Source organism: Salmo trutta, chromosome 21 (genome assembly GCF_901001165.1).
Source record: "Salmo trutta chromosome 21, fSalTru1.1, whole genome shotgun sequence".
Lineage (NCBI taxonomy): Eukaryota > Metazoa > Chordata > Actinopteri > Salmoniformes > Salmonidae > Salmo > Salmo trutta.
This window is the reverse complement of record NC_042977.1, coordinates 47,129,762-47,153,197: the sequence shown is the minus strand read 5'-3', so window position 1 is coordinate 47,153,197 and position 23,436 is coordinate 47,129,762. Positions and strand designations below refer to the sequence as shown.

The window sequence follows — 23,436 nt, the reverse complement described above, 5'->3', positions numbered from 1 at the left end:
TGTTAGTGACCAGATCTAATAAGCAAAGGTAGTAATATAAAATCCAAATGGTAGGTTATATCTAGCCTATTAAAATATGTATGAAAATATGTATTTTTCCCATTCAGTTTCACACTGGCAACCAACCAAAACCTTCTTGCAACCAACACCCACTTTGAGAATCACTAGCTCACCCACGACCTGTGTTGATTGGCAGTTTGCTGGTCCAATCAGAGGGCTTAGTGTTCGTTTCACTAGACAATCTGTTGCACGTTCTCTGGCTGCGTGGAGAGTAATCCACGGAGACTCTGTGCCACAAAATAAGTGACAAAACGTTGTAAAACCTGATAATTTTAAGTTATCAGTCTCAAGTCAAAGTCAATTACCGAGTCTTGAGGCTCCAAGTCTAAAGTTATTTTATTTTCTCTCAAGTCAAGTCTCAGGTCATCAAATTTGTGACTTGACTCCGACTCGAGTCAAAGTCATGTGACTCGTGTCCACAACTCGGCATATAAGTGTATGTAAATTCTGATAGTTTAACTACAGAGACTGAGATGATTGTACTGAGTGAGGGAGAGAGGTCCTTACCAGAACACTTTCAACTTAAAACACACAGAGAACCATTTAGATAGACCACAACAGAAGCAATTACATAAGAAAGTAAACTAACCGTAATAATATGACTATTTGCTTGCATGCTGAAAAATAGAAGACAATTGTATTTGTATTTATTATGGATCCCCGTGTGTGTGTGTGTGTGTGTGTGTGTGTGTGTGTGTGTGTGTGTGTGTGTGTGTGTGTGTGTGTGTGTGTGTGTGTGTGTGGAGGGGGGGGGGGGTCCAGCAAAGTTAAGGCAATTTTATATAATTTTTAAGACATTACAATACATTCACAACACACTGTGTGTCCTCAGGCACCTAATCCACCACTACCACATATCTACAGTACTAAATCCATGTGTGTGTGTGTGTGTGTGTGTGTGTGTGTGTGTATGCGCCAATATTTGTGTTGCTTCACAGTCCCCGCTGTTCCATAAGATATTTTTTAATCTATTTTTTAAATCTAATTTTACTGCACCGAGTCGTGACTGAACGATGACAAGGATAATATAGGTTTTCCGTGCATTGCGAGGACAGAGCAGCTACGTCTGGTAAGACAAGGGATTGGGGTGTGTGTCTGTTTGTCAATAACAGCTGGTGCGCAATGTTTAATATTAAAGTTTTGTGGTATAGAGTACCTCATGATAAGCTGTAGACCACACTATCTACCTAGAGAGTTTTCATCGATTTTATTCGTAGCCATCTATTTACCACCCCAAAACGATGCTGCCACAAAAAGGCCGCACTCAACGAGCTGTATAAGGGCATAAGCAAACAAGAAAATGCTCATCCAGAAGCGGCGCTCCTAGTGGCCGGGGACTTTAATGCAGGCAAACTTAAATCCGTTTTACCTAATTTCTATCAGCATGTCACATGTGCAAACAGAGGGAAAAAAAGTGGTCAGATGACACTGATGGTTTTACTAGCACAGAATGGAATATGTTCCACCTCAGTCACCAGCTTCATCAATAAGTGCATTGACGATGTCGTCCCCACAGTGACCATACATAGATATAACAACCAAAAGCCATGGGTTACAGGCAACATCTGCACCGAACTAAAGGCTGAAGCTGCCACTTTCAAGGAGCGGGACACTAATCTGGACGCTTATAAGAAATCCCGCAATGCCCTCAGATGAACTATCAAACAGGCAATGCGTCAATACAGGACTCAGATTGAATCCTACCACACTTGCTCTAATGCTGGTTTGATGTGGCAGACTTGCAAACTATTTCGGACTACAAAAGCTGCCCAGTGACGTGAGCCAGCAAACAAGCTAAATGCCTTTTATGCTCGCTTCGAGGAAAGAAACACTGAAGCATTCATGAGAGCACCAGCTATTTCGGACAACTGTGTGATCATGCTCTCCGATGTGAGCAAGACCTTTAAACAGGTCGACATTCACAAGGCCGTGGGGCCAGACGGATTATAAGGACATGGACATGTACTTAAAGCATTACTATTACACAGTGTCTCTTACACTAGTTGAATCTAGTTTTGAACGTAAATAATAATCAGCCTCATTGTTATGTTTCTGTTGAAGTGAGTTATCTGTATCAGCTATTGATCATAGATACATAGAATTGTTCTTTTGACCAATCACATCAGATCTTTTTTAGATCTGATTGTTTTTCACTAATTGGTATTTTGACCAATCAGAATAAGGCTGCCTGTATAAATGCAGCAAAAGTTATTTAGTAGATATATATATATATATACATACACACACACACACATACATATTGGGTCCCAATACATATATGTATTGGGACCAAGCTTCCTGCTACATACATACATACATACATACATACATACATACATACATACACATATATATACATATATAATGGCACTTATAAATAATAAAACAATAGTTGGATTATAAATATATTCAAAAAGGTAAGCCATGGTCACTGTGGGGTGAAAGTTGCTCTGAAGCATATTAATTAAAAACGTCCAGAAAAGAGAAAAAAAGAAGAAAAAAAAAGAAACCGCAACAATGATCAGGGGAGAGACAGCCACGATCACCACGACGACAGACTCACACGGCTGCACTTGAGATCGAGGAGAAAGAACAAAAATAAACACCAAACTTTCTTTGCGGATCTGACTACATATGGCACCACACCTTGGAAATGGTGTAGATCAGTAATGTCCCTTCAAAGTGTTCCAACTGAACCAAGGATGATTTGTTTGTACTTCAACAGCAAGAATGCACCATGTATGGGGAAAGAAATTCTCCCTGACCGAGTCTGTAACACCTACATGTTTCAAGCAGACCACCATAGATCCTGTGCCCAAGAAAGTGAAGGTAAACTGCCTAAATGATTACTGCCCCATTGCACTCACGTCTGTAGCAATGAAGTGCTTTAAAAGGCTTGTCATGGCTCACATCAACACCATCATCCCAGAAACCCTAGATCCTGTCCAATTCACATACCGCCCCAACAGATCCACAGATGATGCCATCTCAATCACTGCCCTTTTCCACCAGGACAAAAGGAACACCTATGTGAGAATGCTGTTCATTGACTACAGCTCAGTGTTCAACACCATAGTACCCTCAAAGCTCATCACTAAGCTAAGGACCCTGGGACTAAACACCTCCCTCTGCTCTGGATCCTGGACTTCCCTATGGACCATCCCCAGGTGGTAAGGGTAGGCAACAACACATCTGCCACGGTGATCCTCAACACTGAGGCCCCTCAGAGGTGTGTACTTAGTCCCCTCCTGTACTCCCTGTTCACCCATTACTGCGTGGTCAAGCACGACTCCAACACCATCATTAAGTTTGCTGATGATACAACAACGATACAACAACGATGAGACAGCCTATAGGGAGTAGATCAGAGACCTGGCAGTGTGATGCCAGGACAACAACCTCTCCCTCAATGTGAGCAAGACAAAGGAGCTGATCATGGACAACATGAAAAGGCGGTACGAACATTAACATCGACGGGGCTATAGGGGTGTGGGTTGAGAGTTTCAAGTTCCTTTGGTGTGCACATTACCAACGAACTATCATGGTCCAAACATACCAAAACAGTTGTGAAGAGGGCACGACAACACCTTTTCAGGAGACTGAAAAGTTTTGGCATGGGTCCCCAGATCCTCAAAAAGTAATATAGCTGCACCATTGAAAGCATCCTGACCAGGTGTCATCACTCCCTGGTATGGCAATTGCTCGGCATCCAACCGTAAGGCTCTAGAGGGCAATACGTACGGCCCAGTACATCATTGGGACCAAGCTTCCTGCTATCCAGGACCTATATACCAGGTGGTGTCAGAGGAAGGCCCTAAAAAATGTCAAGGACTCCAGCCGCCCTAGTCATAGACTGTTCTCTTTGCTACAGCACGGCAAGCGGTACTGGAGCGCCCAAGTCTAGGTCCAGGAGGCTTCTAAATAGCTTCTACCCCCAAGCCATAAGACTCCTGAACATCTAATCAAATGGCTACCCCAGACTATTTGCCCCCCCCCCCCCCTTTTACACTGCTGCTACTGTCTGTTATTATCTATGCATAGCTACTTTAATAACTATACCTACATGTACATATTATCTCAATTATCTCGACTAACTGGTGCCCTCCCACATTGACTCTGTACCGGTACCCCATGTATATAGCCTCGCAATTGTTATTTTACTGCTGCTCTTTAATTATTTAGAATTTTTATTTGTTACTTTTTTAGGTATTTTGTTAAAACTGCATTGTTGGTTAAGGGTTTGTAAGTAAGCATTTCACTGTAAGGTCTACACCTGTTGTATTCGGGGCATGTGACAAATAAAATGTGATTTGATTTGAATTGATTCTGTCGATTAAACTCCACCCCCAACTTCTTAAGGAGCGGGACAACTTCCAGTGAAACTGGAGGGCCCGCAATTCAAATAAATAATCAGAAATATTATGGATTTTTTTACATTTAGGTACATATAAGTGTCTTATGTTGACTGAAAGCTTCAATTCTTGTTAATCTAACTGCTCTGTCCAATTTACAGTAGCTAGTACAGCGAAAACATACAATGCGATTGTTTGAGGATGGCGCCCCACATCAAAATATTTTTCCACCGGCACAGGTTTCATACATTCACATATAACGATTAAATATTCACTTACTTTTGAAAATATTCCTCTGAATATTTTCAGTTGTAACATGTAGTGTCGTTTCGTTAGATAAAATCCTTCTTTATATCCCAAAAAGTCAGTTTAGTTGACGCCATCGATTTGAGTAATCCACTGTTCAACTTGCTGAGAAAGGAATACAAAAAATCTACCCCTAAACCTTGTTTCAATAAGTCAAAATACGTTTCTATTTTCTCCTCAGATACCCTAAAATGTAATCAAACTATAATATTTATTTCGGAAAGAAGTATGTTCAATAGGAAACCCGATTTTAGCAGGTGGGTAATGTCTTCATGGCACGCGCAAACATGAATTTCCAAGACTGTGTCCTTCTACTATACTGTTATTTCTTATTCGTTTTTAAAGTTATAAGCCTGAAACCTTGAAGATTGACTGCTGACACCCTGTGGAAGCCATAGGAATTTCATCCAGGGAGCTAATTTTCAATATGACCTTTCTGTTGCATTTCTAAGAGGATGGTCTCTCAACAAATTCTGGTTGGTTTTTCTTTGGATTTTCTCCTACTATATCTATTGTGTTATATTCTCCTACATTAGAGTCCACAACAGGACTTCTGTTACTGTGCAGAAGCCTTCACATGAGATAGATTGGTCTTTATGAATTGCCATTTGGGACACAAAGGAGACACAATACACATGTATACACAAGAGACACAGTACACATTTAAACACAAGAGACACAGTAGACATTTATACATAAGAGACACAGTACACATTTAAACACAAGGATAAACGGTGAGAGAGATGAGGGTACACAGCGGTTTCAGACAGTGTTTTAGATAAGATAATAGATAATACTTCCACTATAAAGAGACTAACTAGTCTAGGAGGAATATAACCGATCATTAAAACTTAATGGAAAGCATTATTAACGATGCCAGTTCAAGGTCTGCCCTACTCAATAGAGCAGAGGGACATACCTCTTGTGACAAGGACACACACACACACACACACACACAGGTGTGTGTGTGTGTGTGTGTGTGTGTGTGTGTGTGTGTGTGTGTGTGTGTGTGTGTGTGTGTGTGTGTGTGTGTGTGTGTGTGTGTGTGTGTGTGTGTGTGTGTGTGTGTGTGTGTGTGTGTGTGTGTGTGTGAGAGATCCTGTTTTGGCTGCTTTTTAATTAAGGGGAAGGTTACCATGGGGAGCTCAATTGAGGTGTATGTAGAGAGGAGAGGAGAGGAGAGGAGAGGAGAGGAGAGGAGAGGAGAGAGACACAGAGAGACACAGAGAGACACAGAGAGAGAGAGAGAGAGACAGAGTGTTAACCAAAAGTTTTATTCGGCTGTCCCCATAGGAAAACCTTTGAAGAACCCTGTTTGGTTTCAGGTAGAACACTTTTGGTTCTACATGGAACACAGAGGAGTTCTACCTGGAACCAAAAAGAGTTCTACATGAAACCAGAAATATTTCTACCTGGAACCAAAAATAGTTCAACATGGAACCAAAAAGGTTTGAGTAACTTTGAAGAAAGCCTTGGTTCATTTGTTCATCTTCTTGTTAACTCTCAAATAGCTCTCTGTTTAGTCCTCAACAAAGAGAACGTGATTGTTTGTATCCCAAATGGCACCCTATTCCCTATAGGGCACTATGTAGGGATTAGGGTGCCATTTGGGATGCTTTTGAATCCTGACTTTATTTAAGGTGGTGTTCCCTCAACGAAGGGTTAGCCAAATTAGGTATTGTTTTAAATGCTGTTCCCTCAACGAAGGGTTAGCCAAATTTGGTGTTGTTTTAAATGCTGTTCCCTCCACAGAGGGTTAGCCAAATTAGCTCTTGTTTTTAAATGCTGTTCCCTCCACAGAGGGTTAGCCAAATTAGCTCTTGTTTTAAGAATAACGATACGTTTTCCGCTCTCTCTTCCCTCTTAGTCTGATCTAAGTCAAGTACCGGAGTGGGAATTCCATGTAGGCCTAGTATACCCACTATTAAATTATAGAAGAGGCAAAACACTCCACAGCAAGGGCACAGTGAAATATCCTTGTATGGAGGAGGTGATTTGGTGAAACACGTCAGTGCATGATGATTAAACATAGTCTTAGACTTGAAGACTTGCGTTAGCTTCCCAGTCAGTCACATTTGATTCAAGTCAGTAAAATAGTTCATATTAATGTTATCCAGGAGTAAGCACTGCAATCCGGCTTGAAGAACCAACCCACAGCCTTTGGTACAAATAATATCATATATTTCCATTCTGTCTGTTGCATGGTGTTTTCCTTCTCAGATCGAAGTGCAACCTGAACGCCACTCTTATAGAAGATAATTTGTGTTCAATGACTTATCTGGCTTTGAATAAAGGTGAAATAAATATGATTGTGTGTTTTCCCTCCTCAGATGTAAGTGTAACCTACACTCCAACAGCTGTGTGTTTGACAAAGACAAGGGGAAGCTGGGGTGTGAGTGTGAACACAACACAACAGGACCAGACTGCGGCCGATGTAAGAGACACTACCACGGACGACCCTGGAGCGTCGGGTCCTACCTGCCCATCCCCAGAGGAACTGCTAACATCTGTGAGTAGACTACGTCTCTATATATCTAAAACCAATTGTGGAAAAAAGTTTCACTTGTTCAACAGAATCTAATCGAGAATAAAATAATGATATATGAGGCATGTGGGCTTTTCGTCAATCTTGGAGGAGATTTCTGTCTGATCTGTCAGTTCCCAGGTCTAGGCCAGGGGGCTCATTTCCTTAATATATCTAATGCAGGCTAACCCCAGGCTAACACCAGGAAAGCTAACTCTAGGGAAGATAGAAGAGGGATTAGGTGCTATAATCATCCCAACACTGAGGGATAATGTGCTATATCCAGCCCAACACTGAGTTATAGCCAGCCCAACACTGAGGGATAAGGTGCTATAGCCAGCCCAACACTGGGGGATAAGGTGATATAGCCAGCCCAACACTGGGGGATAAGGTGCTATAATCAGCTCAACACTGAGGGATAAGGTGTTATAATCAGCTCAACACTGAGGGATAATGTGTTATATCTGGCACTGAGGGATAAGGTGCTATAATCAGCCCAACACTGAGGGATAAGGTGTTATATCCAGCACTGAGGGGTAAGGTACTATAATCAGCTCAACACTGAGGGACAAGGTGCTATAATCAGCTCAACACTGAGGGATAAGGTGCTATAATCGGCCCAACACTGAGGGATAAGGTGTTATACCCGGCACTGAGGGATAAGGTGCTATAATCAGCTCAACACTGAGGGATAAGGTACTATAATCAGCTCAACACTGAGGGACAAGGTGCTATAATCAGCTCAACACTGAGGGATAAGGTGCTATAATCGGCCCAACACTGAGGGATAAGGTACTATAATCAGCTCAACACTGAGGGATAAGGTACTATAATCAGCTCAACACTGAGGGATAAGGTACTATAATCAGCTCAACACTGTGGGATAAGGTACTATAATCAGCTCAACACTGAGGGATAAGGTGCTATAATCGGCCCAACACTGAGGGATAAGGTGTTATACCAGGCACTGAGGGATAAGGTGCTATAATCAGCTCAACACTGAGGGATAAGGTGCTATAATCAGCTCAACACTGAGGGATAAGGTACTATAATCAGCTCAACACTGAGGGACAAGGTGCTATAATCAGCTCAACACTGAGGGATAAGGTGCTATAATCGGCCCAACACTGAGGGATAAGGTACTATAATCAGCTCAACACTGAGGGATAAGGTACTATAATCAGCTCAACACTGTGGGATAAGGTACTATAATCAGCTCAACACTGAGGGATAAGGTGCTATAATCGGCCCAACACTGAGGGATAAGGTGCTATAATCAGCTCAACACTGAGGGGTAAGGTGTTATATCGAGCACTGAGGGGTAAGGTACTATAATCAGCTCAACACTGAGGGACAAGGTGTTATATCGAGCACTGTGGGATAAGGTACTATAATCAGCCCAACACTGAGGGATAAGGTACTATAATCAGCCCAACACTGAGGGATAAGGTACTATAATCAGCCCAACACTGAGGGATAAGGTACTATAATCAGCCCAACACTGAGGGATAAGGTGCTATAATCAGCCCAACACTGATTATAGCTGAGGGATAAGGGCTGATTATAGAACCTTATCCCTCAGTGTAAAAAAATTACCTGCCCAGGGACTGCGGTTGAAAATTAGCCAGCGTGCTAAAACCGGCACTTTTACTGAAACGTTGATTAATGTGCACTGTCCCTGTAAAAATAAAAATCAACTCAACTCAAACTCAACACTGATGAGTAAGGTGCTATAATCAGCCGAGGGATAAAGTATTCTAGCCAGACCAACACTGAGGGATACGATCAGTATAAATGTGTGTGCGTGTTATGTGTGTGTGAGCAAATTAAGAGTGTGTGTGTGTGCATGTGTGTGCATGTGTGCGTGTGTACGTGTGTGCGTGTGTGTGTGTGTGTGTGTGTGTGTGTGTGTGTGTGTGTGTGTGTGTGTGTGTGTGTGTGAGTAAATTAAGTGTGTGTGTGTGTGTGTGAGTAAATTAAGTGTGTGTGTGCACGTGTGTACCTGTATGTGCATTCAGGGTGTGTGCACGTACTCTCACGTGTGCCTTCATACCCATGTATGTGTCGTCTAAGGGGAAGTGGCTTGATTTCCCCCTACGCTGCGCTCCTCCAGTTAGGAGACACTCTGCAACGTGAGAGCAGCTGTCCTCTCTCAGATTGACAGGGCGTTATTAAAAACAGACAACCCCTTGGACGCATCTGCACTGAATGGATAAAACCCCAGACCCAGTCTCCATATGCTCCATAGCAAAAAAAACAATATGACACAGTGGTTTGGAGAAAGAACAGAATGCAATGATATTGCATATGGCACCCTGGTAGTATTACATAATAATAGAATAATATTATTCCCCACAGGTGTGGAAGTTTAATCGTTTTTTTTTTTTTTTTGTCTTCGATTTGAGTTATTTGTTATTCTCTCATAAGAGAAGACTGTTTTTCTGCATCCAAAATGGCACCCTATTCCTACTTTTGACCAGAGCCCTATGAGCCATTGTAGGGCACTGTGTAGGGAATAGGATGCCAGTTGAGATGTAACCTATAGCAAACAACATGGGGCGTTCCATGCGTTTCCCCCCCATGCAGCAACTAACGCAACGGCTCATATTTCCTGATATATTTCCCTATTAACCGTACGGTCCTTGAAGACAAATTTGCTGAAAGTGCAGAATTTAATTCTAGTTTAATAGCACTCATCTGTCATCAAGTCATCGTCTTCCGTCACAATAGCAATACATCTCCTAGTGACAGACGGGTATTAGATTTTACATTTTTCATATTCAGGACCTTACTGAACATATGCAGATATATAGTTGTACGTGACCCTTCATGTAAAAATCAGGACCCAACATATGCAGATATATAGCTGTACGTGACCCTCCATGTAAAAACCTAAGATGAAAGGAGGCTCTCTGTTGCTAGGGGACTAGAGCTGTCAGGATAAAAGGGATGAAGTATGGACAAGAATACATCTACACTATAATATACTTTAGACATAGACATACTCTACATGACCAAAAGTATGTGGACACGTGCTTGTCGATCATCTCATTCCAAAATCATGGGCATTAATATGGAGCCCCATTGGCTGCTATAACAGCCTCCACTCTTCTGGAAAAGGCAATCAAATCAAAAGTTATTTGTCACATGTGACTTTTCCGTGAAATGCTTATTTACAAGCCCTTAACCAACAATGCAGTTTTAAGAAAAATAAGAGTTAAGAAAATATTTACTAAATAAAGGAAAGTAAATTTTTTTTTTTTTAAATGTGACAATAAAATAACAGTAACGAATCTATCTATATACAGGGGCTACCGGTATCGAGTCAATGTGTGGGGGTACAGATTAGTTGAGGTAATTGAGGTAATATGTACATGTAGGTAGTGGTAAAGTGATTATGCATAGATAATAAATAGTGAGTAGCAGCAAAGTAAAAAAAGGGGGGTGGGTCTATGCAAAAATTCCGGGTGGCCATTTGATTAGATGTTCAGGAGTCTTATGGCTTGGGGTTAGAAGCTGTTAAGAAGCCTTTTGGATCTAGACCTGGCGCTCTGGTACCGCTTGCAGCACGGCTAGGGTGGCTGGAGTCTTTGGCAATTTTTAGGGCTTTCCTCTAACACTGCCTGGTGTAGAGGTCCTGGATGTCAGGAAGGTCAGCCGAACGCACTACCCTCTGTAGCGCCTTGCGGTTGGAGGCCGAGCAGTTCACATACCAGGCGGTGATTAAACCAGTCAGGATGCTCTCGATGGTGCAGCTGTATAACTTTTTAAGGATCTGAGGACCTAAGCCAAGGCGGAATAGGCATTGTCATGCCAACTTCACAACTGTCTTGGTGTGTTTGGACCATGAAAGTTTGTTGGTGATGTGGACACCAAGGAACTTGAAGCTTTCAACCTGCTCCACTACAGCCCTGTTGATGAGAATGGGGCATGCTTGGCCCTCCTTTTCCTGTAGTCCACAATTATCTCCTTTGTCTTGATCACATTGAGGGAGAGTGATGTCCGGGCACAACACTGCCAGGTCTCTGACCTCATCCCTATAGGCTGTCTCATCGTTGTTGTTGATCAGGCCCACCACCGTTGTGTCATCGGCAAACTTAATGATGGTGTTGGAGTCATGCTTGACCGCGCAGTCATGGGTGAACAGGGAGCACAAGAGGGGATTAAGCACACACCCCTGAGGGGCACCCGTGTTGAGGTTCAGCGTGGCAGATGTGTTGTTGCCTCTCCTTACCATTCGGAGGGCGACCCGTCAGGAAGTCCAGGATCCAGTTGCAAAGGGAGGTGTTTAGTCCCAGGGTCCTTAGCTTAGTGATGAACTTTGAGGGCATTATGGTGTTGAACACTGAGCTGTAGTCAATGAACAGCATTCTCACATAGATGTTCATTTCATCGAGGTGTGAAAGGACAGGGTAGAGTGCAATAGAGTTGGCTTCATCTGTGGATCTGTTGGGGCGGTATGCTGATTGGAGTGGGTCTAGGGTTTCTGGGATGAAGGTGTTGATGTGAGCCATGACAAGCATTTCAAAGCACTTCATGGCTAAAGATGTGAGTGCTAAGTCTAGTGGAAAGCCTTCTGTCTGTTAAGATCTATCTTAAAATGCAAATCAATTTATAACATTTTTGACATGCGTTTTTCTGGATTTTTATGTTGTTATTCTGTCTCTCACTGTTCAAAGAAACCTACCATTAAAATTATAGACTGATAATTTCTTTGTCAGTGGGCAAATGTACAAAATCAGCAGGGGATCAAATACTTTTTTCCTTCACTGTATAAGTATATCAAGCCATACAGTTCTATCATTTATGTCAGTTTTATAATTTCTGTCCGTTCTATCAGTTTAATCAGTACATCAAAACTACAGTTCTATCAGTTCTATCAGTTCTATCAGTTCTATCAGTTCTATCAGTTCTATCAGTTCTATCAGTTCTATCAGTTCCTTCAGTTCCATCAGTTCCATCAGTTCTATCAGTTCTATCAAACCCTACAGTCTTGTAGCCCATTCCAGCCTTGTGTAGGTCTACAATCTTGTCCCTGACATCCTTGGAGAGCTCTTTGGTCTTGGCCATGGTGGAGAGTTTGGAATCTGATTGATTGATTGCTTCTGTGGACAGGTGTCTTTTATACAGGTAACAAACTGAGATTAGGAGCACTCCCTTTAAGAGTGTGCTCCTAATCTCAGCTCGTTACCTGTATAAAAGACACCTGGGAGCCAGAAATCTTTCTGATTGAGAGGGGGTCAAATACTTATTTCCCTCATTAAAATGCAAATCAATTTATAACATTTTTGACATGCGTTTTTCTGGATTTTTTTGTTGTTATTCTGTCTCTCACTATTCAAATAGACCTACCATTAAAATTATAGACTGATAATTTGTTTGTCAGTGGACAAACGTACAAAATCAGCAGGGTATCAAATACTTTTTCCCTCACTGTAGATCAAATCGAACTGATAGAACTGATGGAACTGACAGAACTGATAGAACTTTAGGGTTTGATAGAACTGATAGAACTTTAGGGTTTGATAGAACTGATAGAACTGACATAACTGATAGAACTGATAGAACTGGTAGAACTGATAGAACTGTAGTTTTGATGTACCGATTGAACTGATAGAACTGACAGAACTGATAGAACTGATAGAACTGACAGAACTGGTAGAACTGATAGAACTGATAGAACCGTAGGGTTTGATAGAACTGGTGGAACTGACAGACCTGACATATCTTTTAGAACTGATAGAACTGTGGAGTTTTTACTAGAACTGATAGAACTTATAGAACTGATAGAACTGATGGGTTTGATAGAACTGACAGAACTGGTAGAACTGACAGAACTGGTAGAACTGATAGAACTGATAGAACCGTAGGGTTTGATAGAACTGGTGGAACTGACAGACCTGACATATCTTTTAGAACTGATAGAACTGTGGAGTTTTTACTAGAACTGATAGAACTTATAGAACTGATAGAACTGATGGGTTTGATAGAACTGACAGAACTGGTAGAACTGACAGAACTGACAAAACTGATAGAACTGGTAGAACTGACAGAACTGATAGAACTGATAGAACCGTAGGGTTTGATAGAACTGATAGAACTAATAGAACTGATAGAACTAATAGAACGAACAGAACTGATAAAACTGACAGAACTGATAGAACTGATAGAACTTATAGAACTAACAGAACTAACAGAACTAACAGAACTAACAGAACTAACAGAACTGATTGAACTGATAGAACTGATAGAACTACCAGTTCTACCAGTTCTAATAGAACTTATAGAACTAACGGAACTAACAGAACTAAAAACTGTCTGTATTTAGCCACCTTGTGCGATTCCGTCTGTAGATTAGTGGGGTTCCGTGTGGTAGGGGGGACCAGTCCAATTGGCAAAATAGTTATAGTTATAGTTATAGTGGCCCAAGAAAATTGTCCGATAGACCTATTCAGATAGCAGCCGATAAGACAGCTAACGATTAGCCGGCCGCAGATGGGCATTCGGGTTACGTCGCGACGGACGGGCCAGTTGGATAACTCCCTCGGGCAGATAACATCAGTAGTCCAGTCGTGAAGGCCCGATGGGGCTCCGCATCGGCAGTAAAACGAGTCCGGATAGGTGATTGTAACCCAGGAGAGGCTGATGGAACTCTTCAGCTGGCTAGCTCCGGAATAGCCCAGGAGTGGCTGATGAAACTCTTCAGCTGGCTAGCTCCTGAATAATTTATGTTAACTCCAGGACCAACGTTGCCAATAGTCAATCGGGTAGCAGCTAGCTAGCTGCAAGATCCAGGTGTAAATGTCCAGAGCCTGCGGTAGAAATCCGGGGATATGGAGAGAGAATAGGTCAGGTAAACTCTGGTCTGAGTCGCGCTGTACAAAAATTGGCGATAGCTTTTCGAGCTAATGGATAGCTGAGGACCGCTAACCGTGGCTAGCTGAACTACAACATTAGCCAGTGAACTGGGTAACCTTTGGCTAGCTTCTGTTGTGGATTTCAGATTTGAGATAAATAATACTTTTCTTTTTTAAATTGGTGAGGCGGGTTGCAGGAGAGTGTTTTGAGGTTAAGTTTTTAGAAAACATTTTTAAAAAGATATGCGAAGACAATATGTAAATATATATATACACGGGACACGACAAGAGGAAGACAAAGGACGTCTGAACTACTACGCCATCTTGGGATTAATGTCTGACAGAACTGTAGTGTTTGATAGAACTTATAGAACTAATAGAACTAACAGAACTAACAGAACTGATTGAACTGACAGAACTAACAGAACTAACAGAACTGATAGAACTAACAGAACTAACATAACTAATAGAACTAACGGAACTGATAGAACTAATAGAAGTAACAGAACTGATAGAACTGATATAACTTATAGAACTAACAGAACTAACAGAACTAACAGAACTGATAGAACTGATAGAACTAACAGAACTAACAGAACTAATAGAACTAACGGAACTGATAGAACTGATATAACTCATAGAACTAACAGAAATAACAGAACTGATAGAACTGATAGAACTTATAGAACTAACAGAACTAACAGAACTAACAGAACTGATAGACCTGATAGAACTAACAGAACTAACAGAACTGATAGAACTGATAGAACTAACAGAACTGATAGAACTTATAGAACTAACAGAACTAACAGAACTGATAGACCTGATAGAACTAACAGAACTAACAGAACTAACAGAACTGAAAGAACTGAAAGAACTAACAGAACTAACAGAACTAACAGAACTGACAGAACTGACAGAACTGACAGAACTGACAGAACTGATAGAACTGATAGAACTGATAGAACTGATAGAACTAACAGAACTGATAGAACTGATAGAACTAACAGAACTAATAGAACTAACAGAACTAACAGAACTGATAGAACTGATAGAACTGACAGAACTAATAGAACTAACGGAACTAACAGAACTGATTGAACTGATAGAACTAACAGAACTAACAGAACTGATAGAACTAACAGAACTAACAGAACTGATAGAACTGATAGAACTAACAGAACGAACAGAACTAATAGAACCAGCAGAACTAACAGAACTAACAGAACTGATAGAAATAACAGAACTAACAGAACTAACAGAACTGATAGAACTAACAGAACTGACAGAACTAACAGAACTGATAGAACTAACAGAACTAACAGAACTAATAGAACTAACAGAACTGATAGAACTAACAGAACTAACAGAACTTATAGAACTAACAGAACTAACAGAACTAATAGAAATAACAGAACTGATAGAACTAACAGAACTAACAGAACTGATAGAACTAACAGAACTAACAGAACTGATAAAACTAACAGAACTAACAGAACTGATAGAACTAACAGAACGAACAGAACGAACAGAACTAACAGAACTAACAGAACTAACAGAACTAACAGAACTAACAGAACTAACAGAACTAACAGAACTAACAGAACTAACAGAACTGATAGAAATAACAGAACTAACAGAACTAACAGAACTAATAGAAATAACAGAACTGACAGAACTAACAGAACTAACAGAACTGACAGAACTAACAGAACTAACAGAACTAACAGAACTGATAGAAATAACAGAACTAACAGAACTGACATAACTAACAGAACTGATAGAACTAAGAGAACTAACAGAACTAACAGAACTCATAGAACTGATAGAACTGATAGAACTGACAGAACTAATAGAACTAACGGAACTAACAGAACTGATAGAACTGACAGAACTGATAGAACTGACAGAACTGACAGAACTAACGGAACTGACAGAACTGATAGAACTAACAGAACTAATAGAACTAACAGAACTGATAGAACTGACAGAACTAATAGAACTAACGGAACTAACAGAACTGATAGAACTGACAGAACTAACGGAACTGACAGAACTGATAGAACTAACAGAACTAATAGAACTAACAGAACTAACAGAACTGATAGAACTGACAGAACTAATAGAACTAACGGAACTGATAGAACTGATAGAACTGACAGAACTGACAGAACTAACGGAACTGACAGAACTGATAGAACTGACAGAACTAACGGAACTAACAGAACTGATAGAACTGATAGAACTAACAGAACTAATAGAACTAACAGAACTAACAGAACTGATAGAACTGATAGAACTGATAGAACTGATAGAACTGATAGAACTGACAGAACTAACGGAACTAACAGAACTGATAGAACTGACAGAACTAACAGAACTAACAGAACTAACAGAACTGATAGAAATAACAGAACTAACAGAACTGACATAACTAACAGAACTGATAGAACTAAGAGAACTAACAGAACTAACAGAACTCATAGAACTGATAGAACTGATAGAACTGACAGAACTAATAGAACTAACGGAACTAACAGAACTGATAGAACTGACAGAACTGATAGAACTGACAGAACTGACAGAACTAACGGAACTGACAGAACTGATAGAACTAACAGAACTAATAGAACTAACAGAACTGATAGAACTGACAGAACTAATAGAACTAACGGAACTAACAGAACTGATAGAACTGACAGAACTGACAGAACTAACGGAACTGACAGAACTGATAGAACTAACAGAACTAATAGAACTAACAGAACTAACAGAACTGATAGAACTGATAGAACTGATAGAACTGACAGAACTAATAGAACTAACGGAACTAACAGAACTGATAGAACTGATAGAACTGACAGAACTGACAGAACTAACGGAACTGACAGAACTGATAGAACTGACAGAACTAACGGAACTAACAGAACTGATAGAACTGATAGAACTAACAGAACTAATAGAACTAACAGAACTAACAGAACTGATAGAACTGATAGAACTGATAGAACTGATAGAACTGATAGAACTGACAGAACTAATAGAACTAACGGAACTAACAGAACTGATTGAACTGATAGAACTGATAGAACTGACAGAACTGATAGAACTAACAGAACGAACAGAACTAATAGAACCAGCAGAACTAACAGAACTAACAGAACTGATAGAAATAACAGAACTAACAGAACTAACAGAACTGATAGAACTAACAGAACTGACAGAACTAACAGAACTGACAGAACTAATAGAACTAACATAACTGATATAACTAACAGAACTAACAGAACTGATATAACTAACAGAACTAACAGAACTTATAGAACTAACAGAACTAACAGAACTAATAGAAATAACAGAACTGATAGAACTAACAGAACTAACAGAACTGATAGAACTAACAGAACTAACAGAACTGATAAAACTAACAGAACTGATAGAACGAACAGAACGAACAGAACGAACAGAACTAACAGAACTAACAGAACTGATAGAAATAACAGAACTAACAGAACTAACAGAACTAATAGAAATAACAGAACTGACAGAACTAACAGAACTAACAGAACTGACAGAACTAACAGAACTAACAGAACTGATAGAACTAACAGAACTGATAGAAATAACAGAACTAACAGAACTAATAGAACTAACAGAACTAACAGAACTGATAGAACTAACAGAACTAATAGAACTAACAGAACTGACATAACTAACAGAACTGATAGAACTAAGAGAACTAACAGAACTAACAGAACTCATAGAACTAACAGAACTAACAGAATTAACAGAACTGACAGAACTAACAGAACTAACAGAACTGATAGAACTAATAGAACTAATAGAACTAACAGAACTGACATAACTAACAGAACTGATAGAACTAAGAGAACTAACAGAACTAACAGAACTGATAGAACTAAGAGAACTAACAGAACTAACAGAACTCATAGAACTAACAGAACTAACAGAATTAACAGAACTGACAGAACTAACAGAACTAACAGAGCTAACAGAACTAACAGAACTAACAGAACTAACAGAACTAACAGAACTAATAGAACTGACAGATCTGATAGATCTGATAGAACTAACAGAACTGATAGAACTGACAGATCTGTCAGAACTGCAGTGTTTGATAGAACTTATAGAACTAACAGAACTGAGAGAACTGGTAAAACTGATAGAACAAACAGAACTTACAGCACTGACAGAACTGATAAACTGGCAGAACAGACAGAACAGACAGAACAGGTAGAACTATTAGGGTTTGATAGAACTGACAGAACTAATAGAACTGATAGAACTGATAGAACTGACATAACTGGTAGAACTGATAGAACTGATAGAACTGATAGAACTGACAGAACTAATAGAAGTGATAGAACTGATAGAACTAATAGAACTGATAGAACTGATAGAACTGTAGGGTTTGATAGAACTGGTGGAACTGATAGACCTGACATATCTTATAGAACTGATGGAATTGTGGAGTTTTTACTAGAACTGACAGAACTTATAGAACTGTAGGGTTTGACAGAACTGTAGGGTTTGACAGAACTGTAGGTTTTGATGTACTGATAGAATTCATAGAGCTGACTGAACTGGTAGAACTGATAGAACTGATAGAACTGTAGGGTTTGATAGAACTGGTGGAACTGATAGAACTGATAGAACTGTAGGGTTTGATAGAACTGGTAGAGCTGACATAACTGACAAAACTGGTAGAACTGATAGAACTGATAGAACTGATAGAACTGATAGAACTGATAGAACATATAGAACTAATAGATCTAACAGAACTAACAGAACTGATAGAACTGATTGAACTAACAAAACTGATTGAACTGATTGAACTAACAGAACTGATTGAACTGATTGAACTAACAGAACTAACAGAACTAATACAACTGATTGAACTGACAGAACTGACAGAACTGACAGAATTGTATATCTTAATAGGGATATTGATATTAGTAGGGATATTAGTAGGGATATTGATGTTAGTAGGTATATTGATATTATTAGGGATATTGATGTTAGTAGGGATATTGATATTATTAGGGATATTAGTAGGGATATTGATATTAGTAGGGATATTGATATTATTAGGGATATTGATATTAGTAGGGATATTGATATTAGTAGGGATATTGATATTAATAGGGATATTGATATTAGTAGGGATATTGATATTAATAGGGATATTAGTAGGGATAAGGATGTTAGTAGGGATATTGATATTAGTAGGGATATTGATATTAATAGGGATATTAGTAGGGATAAGGATGTTAGTAGGGATATTAGTAGGGATATTGATATTAGTAGGGATATTGATATTAGTAGGGATATTGATATTAGAAGGGATATTAGTAGGGATATTGATATTAGTAGGGATATTGATATTAGTAGGGATATTGATATTAGTAGGGATATTGATATTAGTAGGGATATTGATATTAGTAGGGATATTGATATTAGTAGGGATATTGATGTTAGTAGGGATGTTGATATTAGTAGGGATATTGATATTAGTAGGGATATTGATATTAGTAGGGATATTGATATTAGTAGGGATATTGATATTAGTAGGGATATTGATATTAGTAGGGATATTAGTAGGGATAAGGATGTTAGTAGGGATATTGATATTAGTAGGGATATTGATATTAGTAGGGATATTGATATTAGTAGGGATATTAGTAGGGATATTGATATTAGTAGGGATGTTGATGTTGGTAGGGATATTATTAGGGATATTGATATTAGTAGGGATATTGATATTAGTATTGATATTGATGTTAGTAGGGATATTATTAGGGATATTGATATTATTAGGGATATTGATATTATTAGGGATATTGATATTAGTAGGGATATTGATATTAGTAGGGATATTGATATTATTAGGGATATTGATATTAGTAGGGATAAGGATGTTAGTAGGGATATTGATATTAGTAGGGATATTGATATTAGTAGGGATATTGATATTAGTAGGGATATTGATATTAATAGGGATATTAGTAGGGATAAGGATGTTAGTAGGGATATTAGTAGGGATATTGATATTAGTAGGGATATTGATATTAATAGGGATATTAGTAGGGATAAGGATGTTAGTAGGGATATTGATATTAGTAGGGATATTAGTAGGGATATTGATATTAGTAGGGATGTTGATGTTGGTAGGGATATTATTAGGGATATTGATATTAGTAGGGATATTGATATTAGTATTGATATTGATGTTAGTAGGGATATTATTAGGGATATTGATATTATTAGGGATATTGATATTAGTAGGGATATTGATATTAGTAGGGATATTGATATTAGTAGGTATATTGATATTATTAGGGATATTGATATTAGTAGGGATATTGATATTAGTAGGGATAAGGATGTTAGTAGGGATGTTGATATTAGTAGGGATATTGATATTAGTAGGAATATCTATATTAGTAGGGATGTTGATATTAGTAGGGATATTGATATTAGTAGGGATATTATTAGGGATATTGATATTAGTAGGGATATTAGTAGGGATATTGATATTAGTAGGGATATTGATATTAGTAGGGATATTAGTAGGGATATTGATATTAGTAAGGATATTGATATTAGTAGGGATATTGATATTAGTAGGGATATTGATATTAGTAGGCATGTTGATGTTAGTAGGGATGTTGATGTTAGTAGGGATATTGATATTAGTAGGGATGTTGATGTTAGTAGGGATGTTGATGTTAGTAGGGATATTGATATTAGTAGGGATATTGATATTAGTAAGGATAGGGATGTTAGTAGCGATACTCTACACTTTTAAGAAATGTTAAAACATTGTGTGAGAAATTCTAGCTTAGAAATACGTTGCGAAATCAGTTTTCTATCCCATTTCATACCTTTTTTTTGTGTTGTTGATTGATTTTGTTCTCAGAACCTTGATTTTGTTGACACTTTGCCATTTGAAGGCCATGATTATCATCAGTGCTTAGCCCATCAACAAGGAAGACTTTGTGTTTGGGCCATCGGGAATGAGTGCTTGGTTAGGCCCATGCAGCGTATCATCCCTAATTCACCGTCTGTCTGTTGGCCCACTGCTGTGAATCAGTGGACGCTGTGGAGTGTCTAAAGCTGAAAGTAGTCCCTGAAAAGAGATGGACAATCTTTTGGTAAAAGTCAAGGGTTTGCGATTGATTAATGCCAAACACGAAAAGAAGCTGTTCTAAGAATTGCTCAAATACCTGTTTCAATCTCTTCCCGCTGGGCAAATTCCCACGTCATTTCAATGTGGAAATGTAGGTAATATTTGTTTGAAACGTTGATCAATGATATTTGAACCTTTATTCACTGACTCGAAAAGACAGCTAGAAGTTAGTTGAATTCCCAATGTGTTATCACGATGCTTTCAACCATCTAAAAACACAACCAAATTCCAATGGAAAAACAATATCAGGTATTTTGTTTATATTTTAAAAACAGATTCATGTTTTATCACTGTGCTTCATCAAATAGCAGAACCTAATGACCTGGATTGTAGTTGAGATTACATTAAAGTACATGGTGCAAGTGATCAACGCTGTTCGAGATTCTGTGCAGATTATTATAGTAATTGTGAAGATCTTCACAGACCTGCAACTTTTGGATGCTATGTTGAACATGCACGCTTTCTATGATTCTATAAGACATTCATAGTTAGGTTACGGTAGGCTAACCTCAACATGTTACTCATTTTAAGGTTGAATAAATAGTGTTATGCCTACAATAATATCAAAATTATATCTGCCACTTAGCAGACGCTTTTATATCCAAAGCGACTTACAGTCGTGCATGCATACATTTTACATATGGGTGGTCACCACTATGCTGGCATGCCAAGCACCATGCTCTACCAACTGAGCTACACATAACTAGTTTCTAAGATAGCCGTAACTTTATGCTATTTACTGTATAGTAATATTGAATTGTGTTTGGTTGACAACGCAACCAAATATTGTATCAACATTTAAAAGATATCTAATGCTTCAATAGTTTCATCTGAGGGACTGGCTTAGTTTAGGACAACAACCTCTCCTTCAACGTCAGCAAGACAAAGGAACTGATGGCGGACTACAGGAAACGGAGGGCCCGGCACGCCACCCATCCACATCAACGGGGCTGTAATGGACCGGGTCGAGAGCTTCAAGTTCGTCTGTGTCCACATCACTAAGGAGTTAACATGGTCCACACACACACCAAGACAGTCGTGAAGAGGGCAGGACAGAACCTGTTCCCCCTCAGGAGGATGAACAGATTTGGCATGGGGCCCTCAGATCCTCAAAAAGTTCTACAGCTACACCATCGAGAGCATCTTGACTGGCTGCATAACCAGTTGGTATGACATCTGCACCGCCCTCGATCGCATGGCGCTACAGTCCCTAACATTCAGGACCTCTATAATAGGTGGTGTCAGAGGAAGGCCCCCAAAAATTGTCAAATACTCCAGTGACCCAAGTCATAGACTGTTCTCTCTGCTACCGCATGGCAAGCGGTGCCGGAGCGCCAAGTCTAGGACCAAAAGGCACATGAACAGTTTCTACCCCCATGCCATAAGACTGCTGAACGGTTCATCAAATGACTACCCGGACTACTGCATTGACCCTTTTTATTACACTGACTCTATGTACTATCTCTGGACGTGAATCCGGCATATCAATTATTAATTTGAAGACAAAGTGGAATTAAATCCAGACTAAGTCAGTGGCACAGATAAAACTATCCAAGCAGAAAGTACATCTCCTTCAAATGTTGATATTTAGTTGCGTTAAAAACCAAACAAAATTCAATATCCAGTTTATCTCCAAATTTATAATTGATGTGCTGGATTCCCCTCTCAAGCTCAACCAAAAATCTAATTTAAAAATTAAATTGAATCTAATAAAACGTTAAATGCACTTTCAATAAAGTTTTGGATTTATTCCTATTCTTTCACTTAGATTTTTGGTTGAGATGTTGATGTGAATCCAAAGTATTAATGATTAACTTTATAATCAACTAAAAGCTTAAAATCCTAGGCCTATATGTATTGTCTCATTTTAGTTCCACCCTGGGTTGAATTGAAACAATAGCTGTTGATGACTTTGTAAATGCTGTATAGACCTAAATATTATAATTGATGCTATGTAACTTATAGAGAGTATGGTTACATTTCATTTGCTATTTTAAACCTACATTTTGGAATGACTTCTATGGCAACAATGAATATATTTAGTTATTACGAGATTTCTTGATAATCATTCTCACGATAGCACATTGGTAGTAGTCAATGACAAATATCAAAGCTAGGCTTAGTTAA

The 23,436-nt window shown here is 39.1% G+C and overlaps 1 protein-coding gene across 3 annotated transcripts in view; it reads left to right on the top strand.

The window, feature by feature from the left end:
- LOC115157587 (netrin-G1-like) overlaps positions 1-23,436 on the top strand; it is a 145,269-nt gene that overhangs the window by 97,532 nt on the left and 24,301 nt on the right. For 2 of the 3 annotated variants that reach the window (XM_029705969.1, XM_029705970.1), the window contains exon 3: positions 7,049-7,227. In XM_029705969.1, the coding sequence (XP_029561829.1) occupies positions 7,049-7,227 (179 nt within the window). Of the gene's footprint in view, positions 1-7,048; positions 7,236-23,436 lie in introns of those variants that run through there. The other variant, XM_029705971.1, reaches the window with a different exon arrangement.